This window comes from Fistularia commersonii, chromosome 2 (assembly GCF_037954325.1).
Source record: "Fistularia commersonii isolate RoL2024-O1a breed Wild chromosome 2, RoL_Fcom_v1.0, whole genome shotgun sequence".
NCBI lineage: Eukaryota > Metazoa > Chordata > Actinopteri > Syngnathiformes > Fistulariidae > Fistularia > Fistularia commersonii.
The window spans coordinates 1,057,501-1,073,741 of record NC_141285.1 but is presented as its reverse complement, the minus strand read 5'-3'; the positions used below and the strand labels follow the sequence as shown (position 1 = coordinate 1,073,741).

Sequence of the window (16,241 nt, the reverse complement as noted above, 5' to 3'; positions counted from 1 at the left end):
TTAACAACGCCCCATTGTAAAAGGCAGTCATTACATATTCTGATGAGTAGCTACTGGTTATCAGAATAATAAATTAATAAACAACACAAACAAAATCAATCATTCTCAGACCTTCACAAACACTAATAAGGTGTTTAGCAGTATGCTAAAAATAAGAAATTGATAAAATTTATCCAAAAAGCAAAACGTGCTTTTTATTAGTGTTATATAATAGCATGTTACTGCTGCGGAGTTCAACAAACAGCCTACTGTTGATGGCGATTTTACGGTTTATTGGTATATTATTTGCAGTATTGCCTGTAAACTATCTGACTACCTTCATCAGACAAGTCTTCACAGCCGCCTGTGTTTGGTCACGTAGCGATGATTCAAATTGTAATCCTTATATTACCTTCGGCTTCAGCAGTCCATCAACTTTTCTTTTTTCTGACGTAAGCTTACATTTAGAAGGGTTAACTATCTTGGTTAAATATGATGGATCAACATGAGGAATTAAAGTGCAGTGCATTGACCTGAACAATATCAACTCGTCTTGGCCGCAAAAATAACCATAAAAAAAGTTTCGTCTCAGGTATTGCAGTGTTTTCTGAGGATTCCGCTATCAATATATCCATCTGCAGCGTCCGCTACACCCTTTCCTCTCCCCACTCTTGTGTTTGCTTCATAAGCGGCGGCGGCTTGAGGTGAGTTGTGCTGACCTGTTTGGACTGACCCGGGTAAAGCTGGGAATTACAGCCGTCTTGTCAGGAGCGGATCACGTTTAAGCCTTGTCTTTCAAAGGCGGGGATTTTTCAAATGCCCCTCATTTCCAGCTCTCAGCAAGAGGAGCTTCTTCCAGGGATGTTTCCAGGGTGGCTTATTATGAGGGGGCTTGGCTGCGTTCTCGCAGGCGCCGTTGTTTTCGTCACATTACGCATATATTCATACCAAAAACGTTGGCGCCGCATCATGGACGGCATTCTATTCCAGTCTTGGAGTCGATGGGAGTCGACCGTCTACTGTCAAATCTGGTTTATGCCATCTAGTTTCGACTGGAAAGGGAAAGGAATTTCCTTGGATGGAAATCAAGCTTTTTTTTGTCACCGATGGCCCTTAAGATGACATGTAAAAAAAAAATTGTGCTAATGCTGTACAATCGCTTTCATATTTAAATATGGAGTAAATATGGAATATCTGGTATCTGTTGTATCTGTTATCTATCTGTTTTTATCTGTTGTTTATATATATATATATATATATATATATATATATATATATATATATGTATATATATCCTGCAGCCGAAGGGAATATTCAAATTTTTGTACTTTTGAAGACCTTAAAACACTTGATAGCCTTAACTTTGACACTTTATATTTTATTGTATTTCTTATTCTCCCTCCTTCCTACTATTATCTATTATTGTTATGTTTTGCTTGAAACTCTGGCACAACAATTTCCTTCGGGATAAATAAAGTTGTTTTATCTTATCTTATCTTATCTTATCTTATCTTATCTTATAATAGAGTTATTTTACCTCTGATGAAAGTGTGAATAATATCACAGACATATACTTAACTGCCATGTTCAAAGTTCGTAAAGAATACGTGCCACCTCTCATCATTTCAGTGTTTCTACAGGAAGAAAATTACGTCAATCTATCGAATCATTTAGATTTTTTTTTTAAGTTGTTTTTGGATGTTTTTTCCCCGTTACTTTACATTTGTTTTCTGTATATTCACCTTTAACCCTAATGTGTGTATGTTGTCATTTATTCATGTATCTATTTGACTCAACAAGTTCATATCCTTGTCGGCATCCTGCCTATTTTTGTTTCTTTATTTTAGTCTTGTCATTGCTGTTGTCACTCTATTTATATTGTCATTTAGTTCTGGTTGTGTATTTTTCACCCTTACTGTTCCTTTATGTTGTCCATTCTTATCCCTGGTGTTGTTGTTGTTGTCGTTGTTCTCCCTGCTGTCTATTTATTGGTGGATGTCTTGCCATCTTCTGTCTTCTAATGTCTCTCTTTATTTCATTGTATTTTTTTTGACATAACTATTACACTGCTGTGACAAAGAAATTTCCCCTATGGGGATCAATAAAGTTGATTTCACCTTATCTTATTATTGTACATTGAAATGCAGGTAAAAGATACTAAAAAAAGTCATTTATCTTGACTGAATCATCTGCACGGCCCTATAATCATCCACAGGCGAGACAGAAATCGCAGGAAAAAAAAAAAGCATAGCGTACGGCGCTGTGAGGACTAGTAATATAACGGTTGTAGTAGTGAAGGCTTTCGGGGGGCTTACTTACCGTTCGACATCCCAGATACGAAGCGGGGAGAAGTTCTCACGGCAAGCTGTGCCCGTTACAAAGGAGCTGCACACAAAGAAAGACAAGGGAAGTCGGATGGGAAAAATGAAACGTTAAAAGCGTGTGGAGTCCAAGGGGTTATAATGACATTCACAATTGACTGGAAATGATTCAGACTCTGGAATTCATTGCACATTCGAGAGGTTCGCTCGCTTCACCGCTACAGTTGAACTCAACACCGGAGTCCGTGCAATGATAAGATTAGTGATATACATGGCGCTTTTCATGAAAGCGCTGTACAAATGATAGTAAGTAAAAGTAGGACGCAACGAAAAAGTCAATGAGTTGTAATCAGGATTATAGATTTAAAACCCTGTTCTGTGACTTGATGCGGCATCCAGCGACAGTTACACTCCAGAAGATGAATGAGTGTCCAGTTAAACCCGTAAGGCGAGCGTTATTTGTCCGATGACTACACGCATTTCTAGGGAAAACCCTCACAGAGTTGACATTCATGACAAGCCGGCGGTTTATCAGTCAAAACAGATGTGAACTTTCTGGTTAATCATAACGATAGAAAGTGATCATTGTCTTTTATTGTCGGATGACAAACCAAAGCGAAAAGGGTGTTGAAGAAAAGGGGGAACCACCCATCCCTGTCTGCATTTTCCAAAACATTGTCTTCCAGTAAGCGGAATAAAAAAGGAGAGGTACTAAAGCATTGATCCCTTGATTGGAGTGACAGGTTGGAATTAGCGGCCTAGGTATGCACGATGAATGACATGTATGCCGAGAGGTGGGGGGACTGATGAAAGGATGGAGTGGGAGCTCTGTGGGAGATCTGATGGGGTGCGTTTGTTTGTTAGAAGCTGTGTAGAGGGTGGGGTTGTGGTCAGGGGTGCTGGAGGCAGGGGGCTTCAGTTTGAGCTGGCCTCCGTCTCAGGACTTAGTGCCCTCCTACAGGGTTGACAGACAAGGGGGAGCGCCGACCTATTACGTGCACACACACACACTCACTCACACACACACACACACACACACACATGCTCTTTATCTTTTCTTTTTGGTGCAAAATGTGTTACTTTGGCTCTCGAAAGTCACAAACGTCAATGTATTGTTGGGTCGTCCATTTGGCTTTGACCAGTCCTTTTAAAATCTATTCATTCATGCATCTGGGGTTGGTCACCCCGTCCTGGAATAATCGCATTCACATGGTCACGCAGTTTGCCTGTGACATAGGTGAAGGTGAATTATCTGATTCACCTAAATTTTTCACGATTTGAGACGTCTTATAGGAGTTATTCTCTGACATTGTATGATCTTGCCTATAACTTGTTTCAAGCTAATAAATGATCTTTATCTTTGACACTCATTGAGGTGTCAAATTCTGGGAAAGCATTTTCTTTTTTTTTTTTGTATTAAGGAAGTGATGTTCTCCCCTGTGTCGGAGGGGCTGTGGCATCACGGGGGACTTTTCCCACATTTTTTGGGACTGCCCTAAACTGATGAAATTCTGGGAAGAGGTAAAAAAAACAAATAAGTGAGATTTTAAAATTAAACAGACCAATTGATCCACAGCAATTTATTATGGGTACAGCATCAACAAGCGATTTAAGGAAAAACCAGGTGTTTTCGCTTCGAGTTCTTCTATTAATTGCACATAAAATGATCCCAGTAAACTGACTCAAAGCCCACAAACCTACTGGACCAGTGGCGTCAGAGGCTTAAGGATGGAAACTGCATGGACTTCAGACAGACCTGTATCTTGACAAATGGGCATCCATCAAAAAATATTTGGAGAGTTGAAGATATCTCTATTTGACTGAGCTGGATGTTTTTTGTTTTGTTTTTTTCTATTTTTTGCTTGCTAGTGAGGAAATAAATGACCTATAAAGAATATTGTATAATGTGTATCTTGTCATGAGGTTTTATAAGAATGTGTGTGACTGTCAAGGAACCTGTTCTAATAAATGTTCAAAAAAAAAATTAAGGAAGTGATAAGGCGTGTGAAGCCATCACGGAAAAAAATGAGGAAAAACATTTTAACAGAAATCGATATGATGGGCGGCACAGCGGTTAGCGCTTCCGCCTCATAGCATGAAGGATCCGTGTGGTTTGCATGTTCTCCGTCGGTTTCCTCCGGGTTCTCCGGCTTCCACATGCAGTCGCTTCGTTGGAGATCCTCATTTGCTCAGACATGTGAATGAGAGAGTGAACGTTTGCATGTCTCTATGTGTGCGATCGACTGTCGGATAATGAATGAATGACTACAACATTTGCAAAAAATGCACAAGAAACTCAAAAAATGTAAAGTGAGATACTATCGTGCAGCGGTACTGCCTACCCCCATTAAAAGGAGACAAATAGATCATTGTGAATGATGGTGAGATTTGACATTAAGCTGCTATCTTAGTAACTGGTGTAAACTTTGGATGTTCATTTACAACATTAATAAAAAAACAATAATTTACGCTTACTGCTGCATATTTCACCTCATCTCCACCTCCTTATCGGGTATTCAAGAGAAAAATGATTTTAGCTCGTCCCTGCCCCTCTTCTTTTTGTCTGATACCATGCATATTGAATAAGTAACATATTTGCTAAATTATCGTAACTGATATTAGCCAAAGTCCATTCCTTGGTCCGTTCATTCATTCATTCATTCATTATCTATTAATCCACGAATCCAGCAGTCGTGGTTGTGGTGGGTCTGGAGACCTTCTCAGCTGTTACTGGTGGCCACGTATGGAGACACACACACATTCAGTCCCTCATTCACACGTCTTCTATTAACCTTCTCCATGATTTTAGGGTGAGGGAGGATTTCGGCCAACCCGAGCTGACGCAGCAGAACACGCACACTGTCGGACCTCCTAAGCTTGAGGCGGAAGTGCAAACCACTGCGTCACCCTGCCTCCCCCAAAGAACACTGGCTTATTTTCTAAAACAAACAATAAAAATACAAACAAACACGCTTGCCATGTTATGACATTGTATACTGACGCATTATGTCGTGTTCAGTGACCAAAGTGACCCTAATTTTGCATACATCATAATAGGAGGCATAAAATCTGAGGAAGTGTGTCTATTGCAATTAAGGCTGTATAATAAAATATAAAACACCACAAAGTTACTATAATTATAAAAAAAAAAAGCCAAATGGAGGACTCATTTCTGTATTGTCCTTGTTTTTTGATTACCAGAGCGATGAAACATGAATGAGGTTGGCGTTGGGTCACAGAGGGAGCCAAACATGTTTCCAAACATGTTATTCCATCTCCCAAACACAAATGATTATTTCCCAAAAATCATTTTAAATAAAATATTACTACCTGCATCGTAGAAGTGGCAGAGGGCCGTACGCTTTGCCCGAACATTTACCGATCACGGACAGGCACCGTGACCACGGGTATTTTATCAGGTGCCACTTCGTTCCCGTCTGGCAAACTCAAACTCTGCGGCGTCTCAGAAAGCAGACGTGTGGTATAAATGTCTGACGCGTCATGTGTGAATGCTGATTTCGCATTGAAAACTATTTGGAAAGTTTTTATTTCCATCTGTTCTGAGCGTCTTGCAGATGCAACGGTTCAGTTCCCGCAGGAACAAATGATCTCATAAAACCTGAAGGGTGAGTGGAGGAATAGTAAACCTTTGCTGTTACTGTGGACTGAATACTTCATTGATGGTTATTTGTAGTAAAACAACAAACCGGATCGCGATCAGAGACCGTGTGATGAACGCGTACGTTCGCCCCAGATATGGCCTGAGGTGACGAGAGATGAACACAATACCGTTTTAGATATTACCTAATCACTCATGACTTTTCCAGACTGAAAAACCGGAATAATACGTAAGTCTGCCGCGGCGGCGCGACCGATCGCCAATACCAATACCACGGCAAGTGCCGAGAACGAACTCACACAGGGTATTATCAGTTGACCTGTGTTGATCACAAATATAGGATTATTATCTTACATCTACCGACGCTGAATGGCGAGGAGTGAAACGTAGGGGGGGTTGAAAGGGTGATGTAGAGGAGTGATGACTAAGTGAGGCATAAAGACAGCTGTCAGGCCTGCTAAGCGGCGTGGCCCATTGGCAGACCCTCAGTAATTAGTGTTGGGTAAACTCATTTATGGTCCAAATGGGTCGGGTGGGGCCAGGACCAGTATGCGTGGTGGATGACCTCTGACCCCGCTGACACGGGATACAATAGGGTTATGGTCACACTCACTATATGGACCCTATTACTCTCCATTACTCACATTACTCACCCCTGAATGGGCCGTGGCGCTGGTGGAGGCAGGGTGGGGGACATCGGCCATACAATGCAAGAAATACATCCCCCCTTGTTCCTCAAGCCCTCCGAAACGCCAAGCAAGCCAGATCTGGGGTCAGAGCTTGCACTGATATTATAGCTGCTAAGGTCAAAGCCTCTCTCTCGCCTTATGTGGGGCAGGTATCCCCCTTGAAAACACACACACACACACACAGAGTCATATCTCTGACCTAACGGCCACCTCTGGCCCGGTTCTTCACATCATTAGCAGCATGCTAGCGCTAATGCACGCTAAGGCAAACTCATACACGACGAAGACGCATGCCGAACAAGATTAATGCGTGAAAAACATTTTCTCAATCCCGTAAATACGCACTCATTTACAGCATAGCTCACCTAAATACAAAGTGTGTGAGTCCCTGCTGGGAGCCGGGTCCAGCATTATCAAGGGTTCACTCCGAGTCAACATGCTAACAGGCACCAGCCCACTGCTGATGGGGAGGCCGAGTACTGTCGGGAGAATTATGGCATCTTTTTAAAAAAGATATGAAAGTCCTCAAACAAATCAACTTGTATAATTTCAATTATCTCAGATTTACACTTTAGCCGTGCAACATAATCACATCAGGGAAATTAACCGTTGGTCCAAAGCCCAAGTACACATTCCAGGAAAGTAAAAATGTTCCTATTGACTTACAGTTTGCCGACGATCTTACAAAAAGGTTTTGGCCAGAGGAATGTATATTTTGTTTGCGACGGTAGTATCATATTTTTACACAGGCGTTTGAATCCAGCGTGCTTTGCCAAAGATGCATCAACCGTATGATTCTTAGCATCTTGCGAGGCGTTCCTATCCGCTAACTGTGCACACATTTTTCACAATCGCTCGTTGCATCATTTCAGATTCACATCAGGACTTCTTATAAGTCAACATGGTTATAGTAACAGTTGTTTGAATTGGTAAAGAAGTCCAGATTTAGCATCTTTGTGTTGATATCACGGTATTGCTCAGAGCTGCTATTTTGTCCCATCCATTGTTTTCACCACACCGACAAAATCTGCGGCTTAAAGAGGCACGAACAGTTACTGAAAGTTTAACATATGAGCCGTCGCAATCCGTCACACTGCGAACCCAGACATACTCATGTATGTAAAATAAGTGATACTCTTTCGGGCAAATAATAATAGAAATAATAATAAAACGAAAAAAAAGGAAAATTACTGACCGGTCCGGCATCTTGCCCAATGACAGCTGGGATAAGCTCTGGCCATTCCTTTTACCAGAGTGCAAGATAAATGGTATAAATAATGAATAAATAAAAGAAAAAAATATATAATAATAATAATAATAACAACAATAATAATAATACCCAAACATAAAGTATTCATTTTAATCACTTAGTTGATGAATTACTTCTACTATACATAACCAACAAATTATTTTGTGAATTTTAACTTCCTTTTTATGCTGTGATGGCTGCAAATAAAAATCTGCTAGGAAACTGCATGATGTCTTTAAATGTATTTATCAGACGCTGTTAGTTTGGTTCTTTTTTTTCCTTTTTACCTGATCAAGAACCACGATTTAGAGGAAGAGTGAAAAGAAGCTTTTTCCATTCAACACCATTCAGATTTATCTTTAAATAAAGGAAAATCAAAACCATAACATGTATTTGGGAGCCTTAGTATTGAGCAAATACAATACAAGGATACAAAGCCAAATATTGTGAAAACGCGGGAGTGAAATAACAAAAACATACTTGATGTGCACTTGTGACCCCTGGTGACAAATTATTTAAATTACTAGAGAGAATAATTTTGTTTCGTTTTGAGTTTTATTTGAATGAGGCAATTCCCAACACGTCATCGAATAAGAGGACACAACACAAACAAAAACAACAACAACAAAAAAGTGCGTATTTATCTCAGAGGCTGCCCTTCGGACCAATTGCACATGAATGCCAACAGCTCACATCCCCACTCTGGGAATGTAGAGGCATTTGGCTCTGGACTCTGGGGGCGGTTAAACTTTGCCCAGGCACCCCCTTCTCTCCCCTCATCCAATCACCCCTGTTAGAAAGAAGGTTGTTAATTTGTTGCGCTTGACCCCGGGCTTTGTGCTTTACGTGTATCTAGTTTGTAAAAGTGCTTTTATCTGCTCTCTAAATATGTCTGCTCTCAAAGGGTTATGATGCTTTTATATTGGTCAGGAAGGGAGACAATGGCCAGAGGGTGCAAGTCCTGACCCCCGCTGACACACACACACACACACACACACACACACACACACACACACACACACACACACACACACACACACACACTTTTCCCTGTCCCCCCTTCCTAACAGCCCCGGTCTCACTCAGTAACACACTGATAAATGCATGTAAACATATGAATCCAAATACAAAATACCGTCACTCAAAAAATTCCTACTGTTATGCATGGTCAAACACACATACACACACTTATAAACAACCACAGAACCCCCCACACCTCAACACCCGACCCCCAAACACACACACACACACACACACACACACACACACACACACACACACACACACACACACACACACACCCCTCCTTCTTCAAGGCCCCTTTGGCTTGCGTTAATGTCCTGCGTGTAGGGTCACCAGTACATTCCTCAGCCGGCCCCTCGGCTCTGTTCAGCCGGCTGGAACAGACCAGACACAACTATTGCCACCAAAACACACACACACACACACACACACACACACTTATATTTGGCCTTAACGACTGCTTTTATACCAATGATGATGATCATCATAATAATAATAACAGAAAGCCAATATGGAGTGATTAAATACAAATAATATAGTTTCTATAGCTGTTTTTCTTAAGATCAACATCGACCAGTTGGAAGACTCCAGTTTAATTTATTTTCAAACTCGATGTGTCAAAAACAGTCAACCAACAATAAATATGTAGAATATCAAAAAAGGTTTATTCACTTGTGATGCTGCTCTTATTTCTATCAAATAGATATCATATTGTGCGATGTGTTTGAATGGAACGGGGCAGATTGCATATGGATAATATTGTACAAAGAATAGTTTAGCATCAGTTTTCTTCATATGCATTAAAACTCCCCATAAGTTTTTTTATTACACTATTTGTACATTATTGATTGTGGTGGCATTCCAATATATTAAATGCATAAATGTTGGGAACATACATGGTCCTCTGTAGAAGGGTCAACTCTGAGATGCATGTAGAACGTGTGTGTGTGTGTGTGTGTGTGTGTGTGTGTGTGTGTGTGTGTGTGTGTGTGTGTGACTGGGACTGAAATCATATCTGAACAAACAACACCAACTCAAAATACAATCTTGTATACGTCATTCAGTGGCTTTGACAGTTAAGCCTTATCTTGTTTTAAAATGTAGTTATAACACTTACTCATACCCACAGTCTCACCAGACAGCATCACTAAGATTAATAGAATAAAATAAAAAAAATAAAAATAAAATAAAATAAAATAAAGAGACTTTTGTATAATTATTTTTTATCTATTTTAATTTTTTTCAAAGACTTGATTAAAATATGAATGGCCATTTAATTTTAGAATACTTATATGATTTGCAATAAATTATGCCAATACTCCAACAAAGGAGAGAAGATGCTTAATAGCACTCGGCTCTTTCCGGAGCACTTAAACTCTTGTACCTCCAACACTCCTTCTCTTGACAACCTTGAAAAATATGTTGCAAAAAAGTTAAGTACGGAAATGAAAGCTGGAATGAAAAGTCATTTTAATTTATTTTACTTGTTCGTTACCAGGGAGAGGTCAGTGTGTCTGATGTTTTGCGACGTTGACTCACGAGTTTTAAATTGGGATCCACCAGAGGGAAAGCTTCAGTGATCAAGGTGCAGACGGAGGTGGGAGTGATGCTCATTAGGATAATGTGCTGTATGTGTCACGCCGCTGCCAACATCTATCGCACACTCACATGCTGGTCGGCATCCGTGAAACCTTTTTTCGCCGGTGGCGGAAGCAAACGACAGACGGGGACACTTGATGAATTCCGGCCCAAAAACATAACAAGTCGTCTCGCTTTGAACGCGTTGAGAAACGAATCTGACAAACATCTGTCGGCACTGAAGAAAAACGATGCCTTGTCAGTGTCTCAGGCATGCTGAGAAATTTTATTTCAAAACTGAAATGAACTTGGATTGATGATGGACACATGCTAGACAAACGCAGATCGTGACATCTGAAAGGTGTTTTCATTTGTCCGATATCAACAAAAAAAAACTCAAGGGATTGGTTTTCGTCGCCTCGAACATCGACGTGAGGCTGAGCCTTACGTGAACATCTCGCAAAAGCGAAAGGATGAAAGTCCGGGCCGAATAACATCGAGACGAAAGCATTTGATGCCGAGTCATTACGGAACGCGTGCGTTTTTTTTTATAGGCGTGTTATATAAAAAAAAAAAAAAAAAAGACAAAAAGACGCAGGTATCTGCAAGGCGCGTCGTTCTTTAACTAAATGTCTGCCGGTGCTGCGTGCCTGCACACAACTATCTATGTGTGTGTGAGGAATGCAAGGTGTATGTGTGTGTAATGAGGGGGCTCACAAGGATCTGTGATTATTCTCACCTCCTGCAGTGTGTGTCCTCTGGCCCTGTGGGCCCCCGGGAAAGTGCCCAGTATTTAACGTGTGGGAACGCACATTCTGCCCCCTTATCGCTGCATTGTTGCGGACTCACTCTTTTCTTCTCTTTTTTTAACTAATTGAATTCTTGACTCCTGAGCCACAGGGACGGCTCAGTTGAGACCAAAGAGAAAGACATGAATTTCAGGGCTTTTTCTTGGGGTTGAGTGGGGTAGAGCGGTGGGGGTGAAGTAGGAGTGTGTGAGGTTGAGTGGAGGGGGTGACGGCGGTGGGGGAGCATTCAGAGTGGAGAAGGCTCTGGCTGGCTGGGTGGCTGCTATGGCGTCAGCCTGTACTTTGATACTGGAGGTCAAAGGTCATATACTAACGCCCCCCCCCCCCCCCCCCCCCCCCCGGCGGCAGTGAGAAAGTGGCGAATTGGGGACGGTTTATCCAACAATCATTTTCTCCTTTTAAAAACTTTCAAAAGCGCTTTTGGCCCCGGCGAGATCTTTGTAGTTGTGCTTGAGGAATTCTAGACAAAACAATTGTAGCCCCTCCCTTTTCTAACCTCTCTTCAGGGTAGCTTCTCCCTTCAGTGGGTTCTGCCCAAGCCCCCTTTTCCCCAGACTAATGGTCAGTGTAGCGTGCACCTGACACTAACACCCACCCCGACTACGAGTGGGAATATCAGCGTAGTTTGGCAAGAAAAACGGGGCAGGACGGCCTCTTGTCCGCCCGACATGAGCGGCTGTCGGTTCACCTGCTTTATCACAGGGGAGGTCGGGGGGGGGCGACGACGGCCGATGTGTGTGAAATCTCTTATTATCGCATGAACGTAGCCGCCCGCGGGAGATTTCTCTTCATGATCCCTTGAAAAAACACAATAGGACTTGCGGGACATTTGACGTTTTGTGTGAAAGAGGGTACAAACAAAAGCTTGCGTTGCGTTGACTGGTAGTCAATTCAATTTGCCAGTATTATGACAATAACTTGTTATGGGATGAACACATGAACACATGCTTTTTTTTTCTGATTACGTTTGGATGTATTGCGCATTTAACTTGCCTTCGAAAAATAATCAGACTTGGCGGTTTTACTTATGAAGAAGCAGGTCGTCAGTTCTTTCCGTCCGTAATGAGGGAAATAATGTGCCAATGCATTTAGCGACATTTCAATTCTTCTCGTTATTATGGACAAATATGTACTAATCACTATCTATTTGTAAACCATCTGCACATAACAATTATCCACCAAACTACAGCATACTAGCTGTGCATATTCTGCTCATATCTTATCCACCTCTCGTGCACTAGCTGTAAAAAAACAAAACAAAAAGTGCATTTATTCTTTAATTCTGCATTTATCTGTAAACACTGCACATCGTGTACATATGTACTTCCGCTTTTTGCACTTCTGATTCGATGCTAACTGCATTTCCTTACTCTGTATCCTTACATGTGTAATAACAATAAAGTTGAATCGAATCACCGATTTAAAAAAAAAAGTGTAAAAATAGCTTAACTAAAAATTTGACAAATACGCGGGACCGGACTTGTACTGTCAATGAGTTCTAGAAAATGTTCGTCTGGAGTAGCTGTCGACGCTTCTACAACGGCTTCCAAACTCATCACAAACAAAATGTTGCCATGGTTTTCGGAACAACAGGACTCGGTAACGTCAGTCATGTCAATAAGTACGTTGAATAAAATGATGATAAAGTTCTGAAAGCTGCGTATTCGACACGGATCCGGTCGCCACAATAATCCATTCCTCCTGACCGCCCTGCAACGTACAGAACACGTACACCTACTCGGGCCTGATGTCAAAACTACATCTAACTTAGTCTCTTTAACTAGTCTTATTGCGCCATCGAGGTTGAAACTGATGGGTGCTTGTCAAACAACCTGCTGAATGTGTCATGCAATCACGTCCCTTGATTTCAGTTACCTCAAAGAATTTTGGGGGCATGACAAACCCATCACTAACATAGGACCCCTTTCTCAATCAGGGTGAGGAAGACCATGAAACATTGTGTTAGGAGGGTGGCCTGTATGACGGGTGTCATCCATGCTGAAGAAATGGATCAATAAATAAAATAGAACAAAAAAAAAAAAACAGTCACTCTGCTCTCCACCAATACAAAATGCAGCTAAATCCTCATGATAGCCATCTGGGACTTCATTTTAGCCGCAACTTGTGTTGGTCCATAGTCATATTTCACCAGCACGGACCAACAGGAGGCTTCGTAGGACAGAAAGGGAAGACGACGTGGAAAACCAATATGTGGGACGGCGACACAAATGCCAAGGTCAGCGTCTCGAGGCGGGATCAGTCTATTTTCCACGGCGGTGAAAATGGACAAGTGACTTTCCTGCGTTAGCCTTGGCATTTCACCACAGCAACAACAGTTTACAGAGGCAGAACTTGACATGACTCAAAGTACGACTGGAACACGGGGGTGGAAAAGCGAGGTGTGTGTGTGTGTGTGTGTGTGTGTGTGTGTGTGTGTGTGTGTGAGTATCAAATTTGGTTATTTAAACTAACTGATGGTTAAAAACATCACACCTCTGTCTATCAATGTCCATGTAGATCGAGAAAGTGTTAGCATTGCTGCTTTTAAAAATTAAGCAAATGCATTTTCATATTCTAACATTAACTGTTTCTTACTTTTGATTGCCCAAGTCATTTATTTTAAGCAGATTTTACAATTAACGGTTAAGATGGTGGCCTTCCTTTATTTTGAGAGGTGGCAAAGTCATTTGAGCCGAGAAGATGGACTGGGCTTCATCACCGACTAGTTTTGGTGTTATTTTCTTGCACCGTTCAAACAATGTTTGCTTCATTTTTTCCCCATTCGAGACCAAACATCACGGGTACGCGTATGAAAACATTAAAAAAAAGGTAAACATGGACAACACACCCCAAGAAAAGCTAAAAAGGCACTTAGTGTATCTTTAGAAAAGAGCAAAAGCAAAAAGCAATCGACATTTCTACAGCACATGTCTTAACATCGCTCAACTACGCCTAAACCTATTCCTAAATTGTCACCAAATCATCCAAAATCGCTGTATCACTGCGGATCCAGAAGGACTGGAGTCCAGCTTCAACAGAGGGCAACCAGCTCTATGACGGATCTAGTTGGACCCTTCTGGTCTACAAAGATCGCCTGCAACGTCTGCCATTAAGACGAGCTAAAATCATTAGCAATCCTTGAGTTTTAAGGTTTGAGCAGCCCGATCCTCCTCCACTCCACTGGATGGCAGCTGCAATCAGCTAAAGGGTGATACTTTTTTAAACATATTTATTTGTTAGTGTCCTGTAGGATTTTTTTTTTTTTTCCATCTGTAAAATGCGCCGTGCCCCCCAAAAAAGGCTGAAAAAACACCGGTGTCGATTCCAGTCGCAATTTGTGGCAAACATCGCCGTGCCATTAGGCCTCAATGATTTTTAAAAAGGGAATATCAGTTGCAGAAGCACTGATATTCCCTTTTTATGGCTTTATGCCTAGAAAGAGTACTACAGATGCAGTATTTGCGTTGAGAATGCTAATAGAAAAGTACAGAGAAGGCCAGAGGGAGCTGCATTGTGTTTTTGTAGACCTAGAAAAGGCGTATGACAGGGTGCCAAGAGAGGAGCTCTGGTATTGTATGAGGAAGTCTGGAGTGGCAGAGAAGTATGTTAGACTGGTGCAGGACACGTATGCTCGCTGTGAGACACTGGTACGGTGTGCTGTAAGGGTAACAGAGAAGTTCAAGGTGGAGGTGGGACTCCATCAGGGATCAGCTCTGAGCCCCTTCTTGTTCGCAATGGTGATGGATAGGCTGACAGATGAGGTTAGACAGGAATCCCCATGGACCATGATGTTTGCGGATGACATTGTGATCTGTAGTGAGAGCAGACAACAGGTAGAGGAAAACCTAGAGAGGTGGAGGTATGATCTGGAAAGGAGAGGAATGAAAGTTAGTCGCAGCAAGACAGAATATATGTGTGTGAATGAGAGGAACTCGGTTGGAACGGTGAGGCTACAAGGAGTGGAGATCAAGAAGCTGGAGGATTTCAGGTACTTAGGGTCAACAGTCCAGAGCGTAGGAGAGTGTGGAAAAGAGGTGAAGAGACGAGTCCAAGCAGGTTGGAATGGGTGGAGAAAAGTGTCAGGGGTACCAAGAGATAGAAGAACATCAGCCAGAATGAAAGGAAAGGTGTACAAGACAGTGGTGAGACCAGCCATGATGTTTGGACTAGAAACTGTTCCAATGACCAAAAGACAGCAGGCAGAACTAGAGGTTGCAGAGATGAAGATGTTGAGGTTCTCTTTGGGAGTGACCAGGATGGAGAGGATCAGGAATGAGTCCATCAGAGGAACGGCACATGTTAGATGTTTTGGAGAGAAGGTCAGAGAAGCCAGACTGAGATGGTTGGGTCATGGACAGAGGAGGGATAGAGAATATATTGGTAGACGGATGCTGGAATCGGAGCTGCCAGGCAAGAGGTCTGGAGGAAGACCAAAGAGAAGGTTTATGGACGTCGTGAGAGAAGATATGAAGGTAGTTGGTGTGAGAGAGGAGGATCCAGAGAATAGGGTGAGATGGAGAAAGTTGACTCGCTGTGGCGACACCTGAAGGGAAAAGCCGAAAGAAGAAGAAGAAGCTGCAGAAGCACATTCAGGGCGCGACAGCAGCCGAGAGCAGTATAAATTTACACATGCCTTTGTTTTCGAGATTGTCGTCGTACAAAATGGGGTGTTAAATGACTGAGGAAATTTTGCCTTTTACGAAATCTAGTAAAACCTTCGGTAGAAACGTCGAATTAATGACCGTCCCCCGATCCGTCGAAAGGCAATCTCTGCTTTTTCTCGTGTTTCTTCATATTCTATTTCTAACTTGTCGTCAGTCTCACGCCTTCAACAGCGGGCCAGATGAGATGCTCAGTGCTCTCAGGGAAAAGCCACTTTAATAGGTTTATCAGTGGGTTGACACCTGGTTTGCAGAAGAGTTTTAAATTACCCAGATCGTTGGTCACTGAGAGGTGGTGAGCCAGGTTTCCATT

At 42.0% G+C, this 16,241-nt stretch overlaps 1 protein-coding gene across 1 annotated transcript in view; it reads right to left on the bottom strand.

Moving 5' to 3' along the window:
* fbxw4 (F-box and WD repeat domain containing 4) overlaps window positions 1-16,241 on the bottom strand; it is a 33,609-nt gene that overhangs the window by 11,061 nt on the left and 6,307 nt on the right. The window contains exon 6 of the mRNA XM_086163797.1: window positions 2,299-2,364. Coding sequence (XP_086019923.1) covers window positions 2,299-2,364 — 66 coding nt within the window. The remainder of the gene's footprint in view (window positions 1-2,298; window positions 2,365-16,241) is intronic.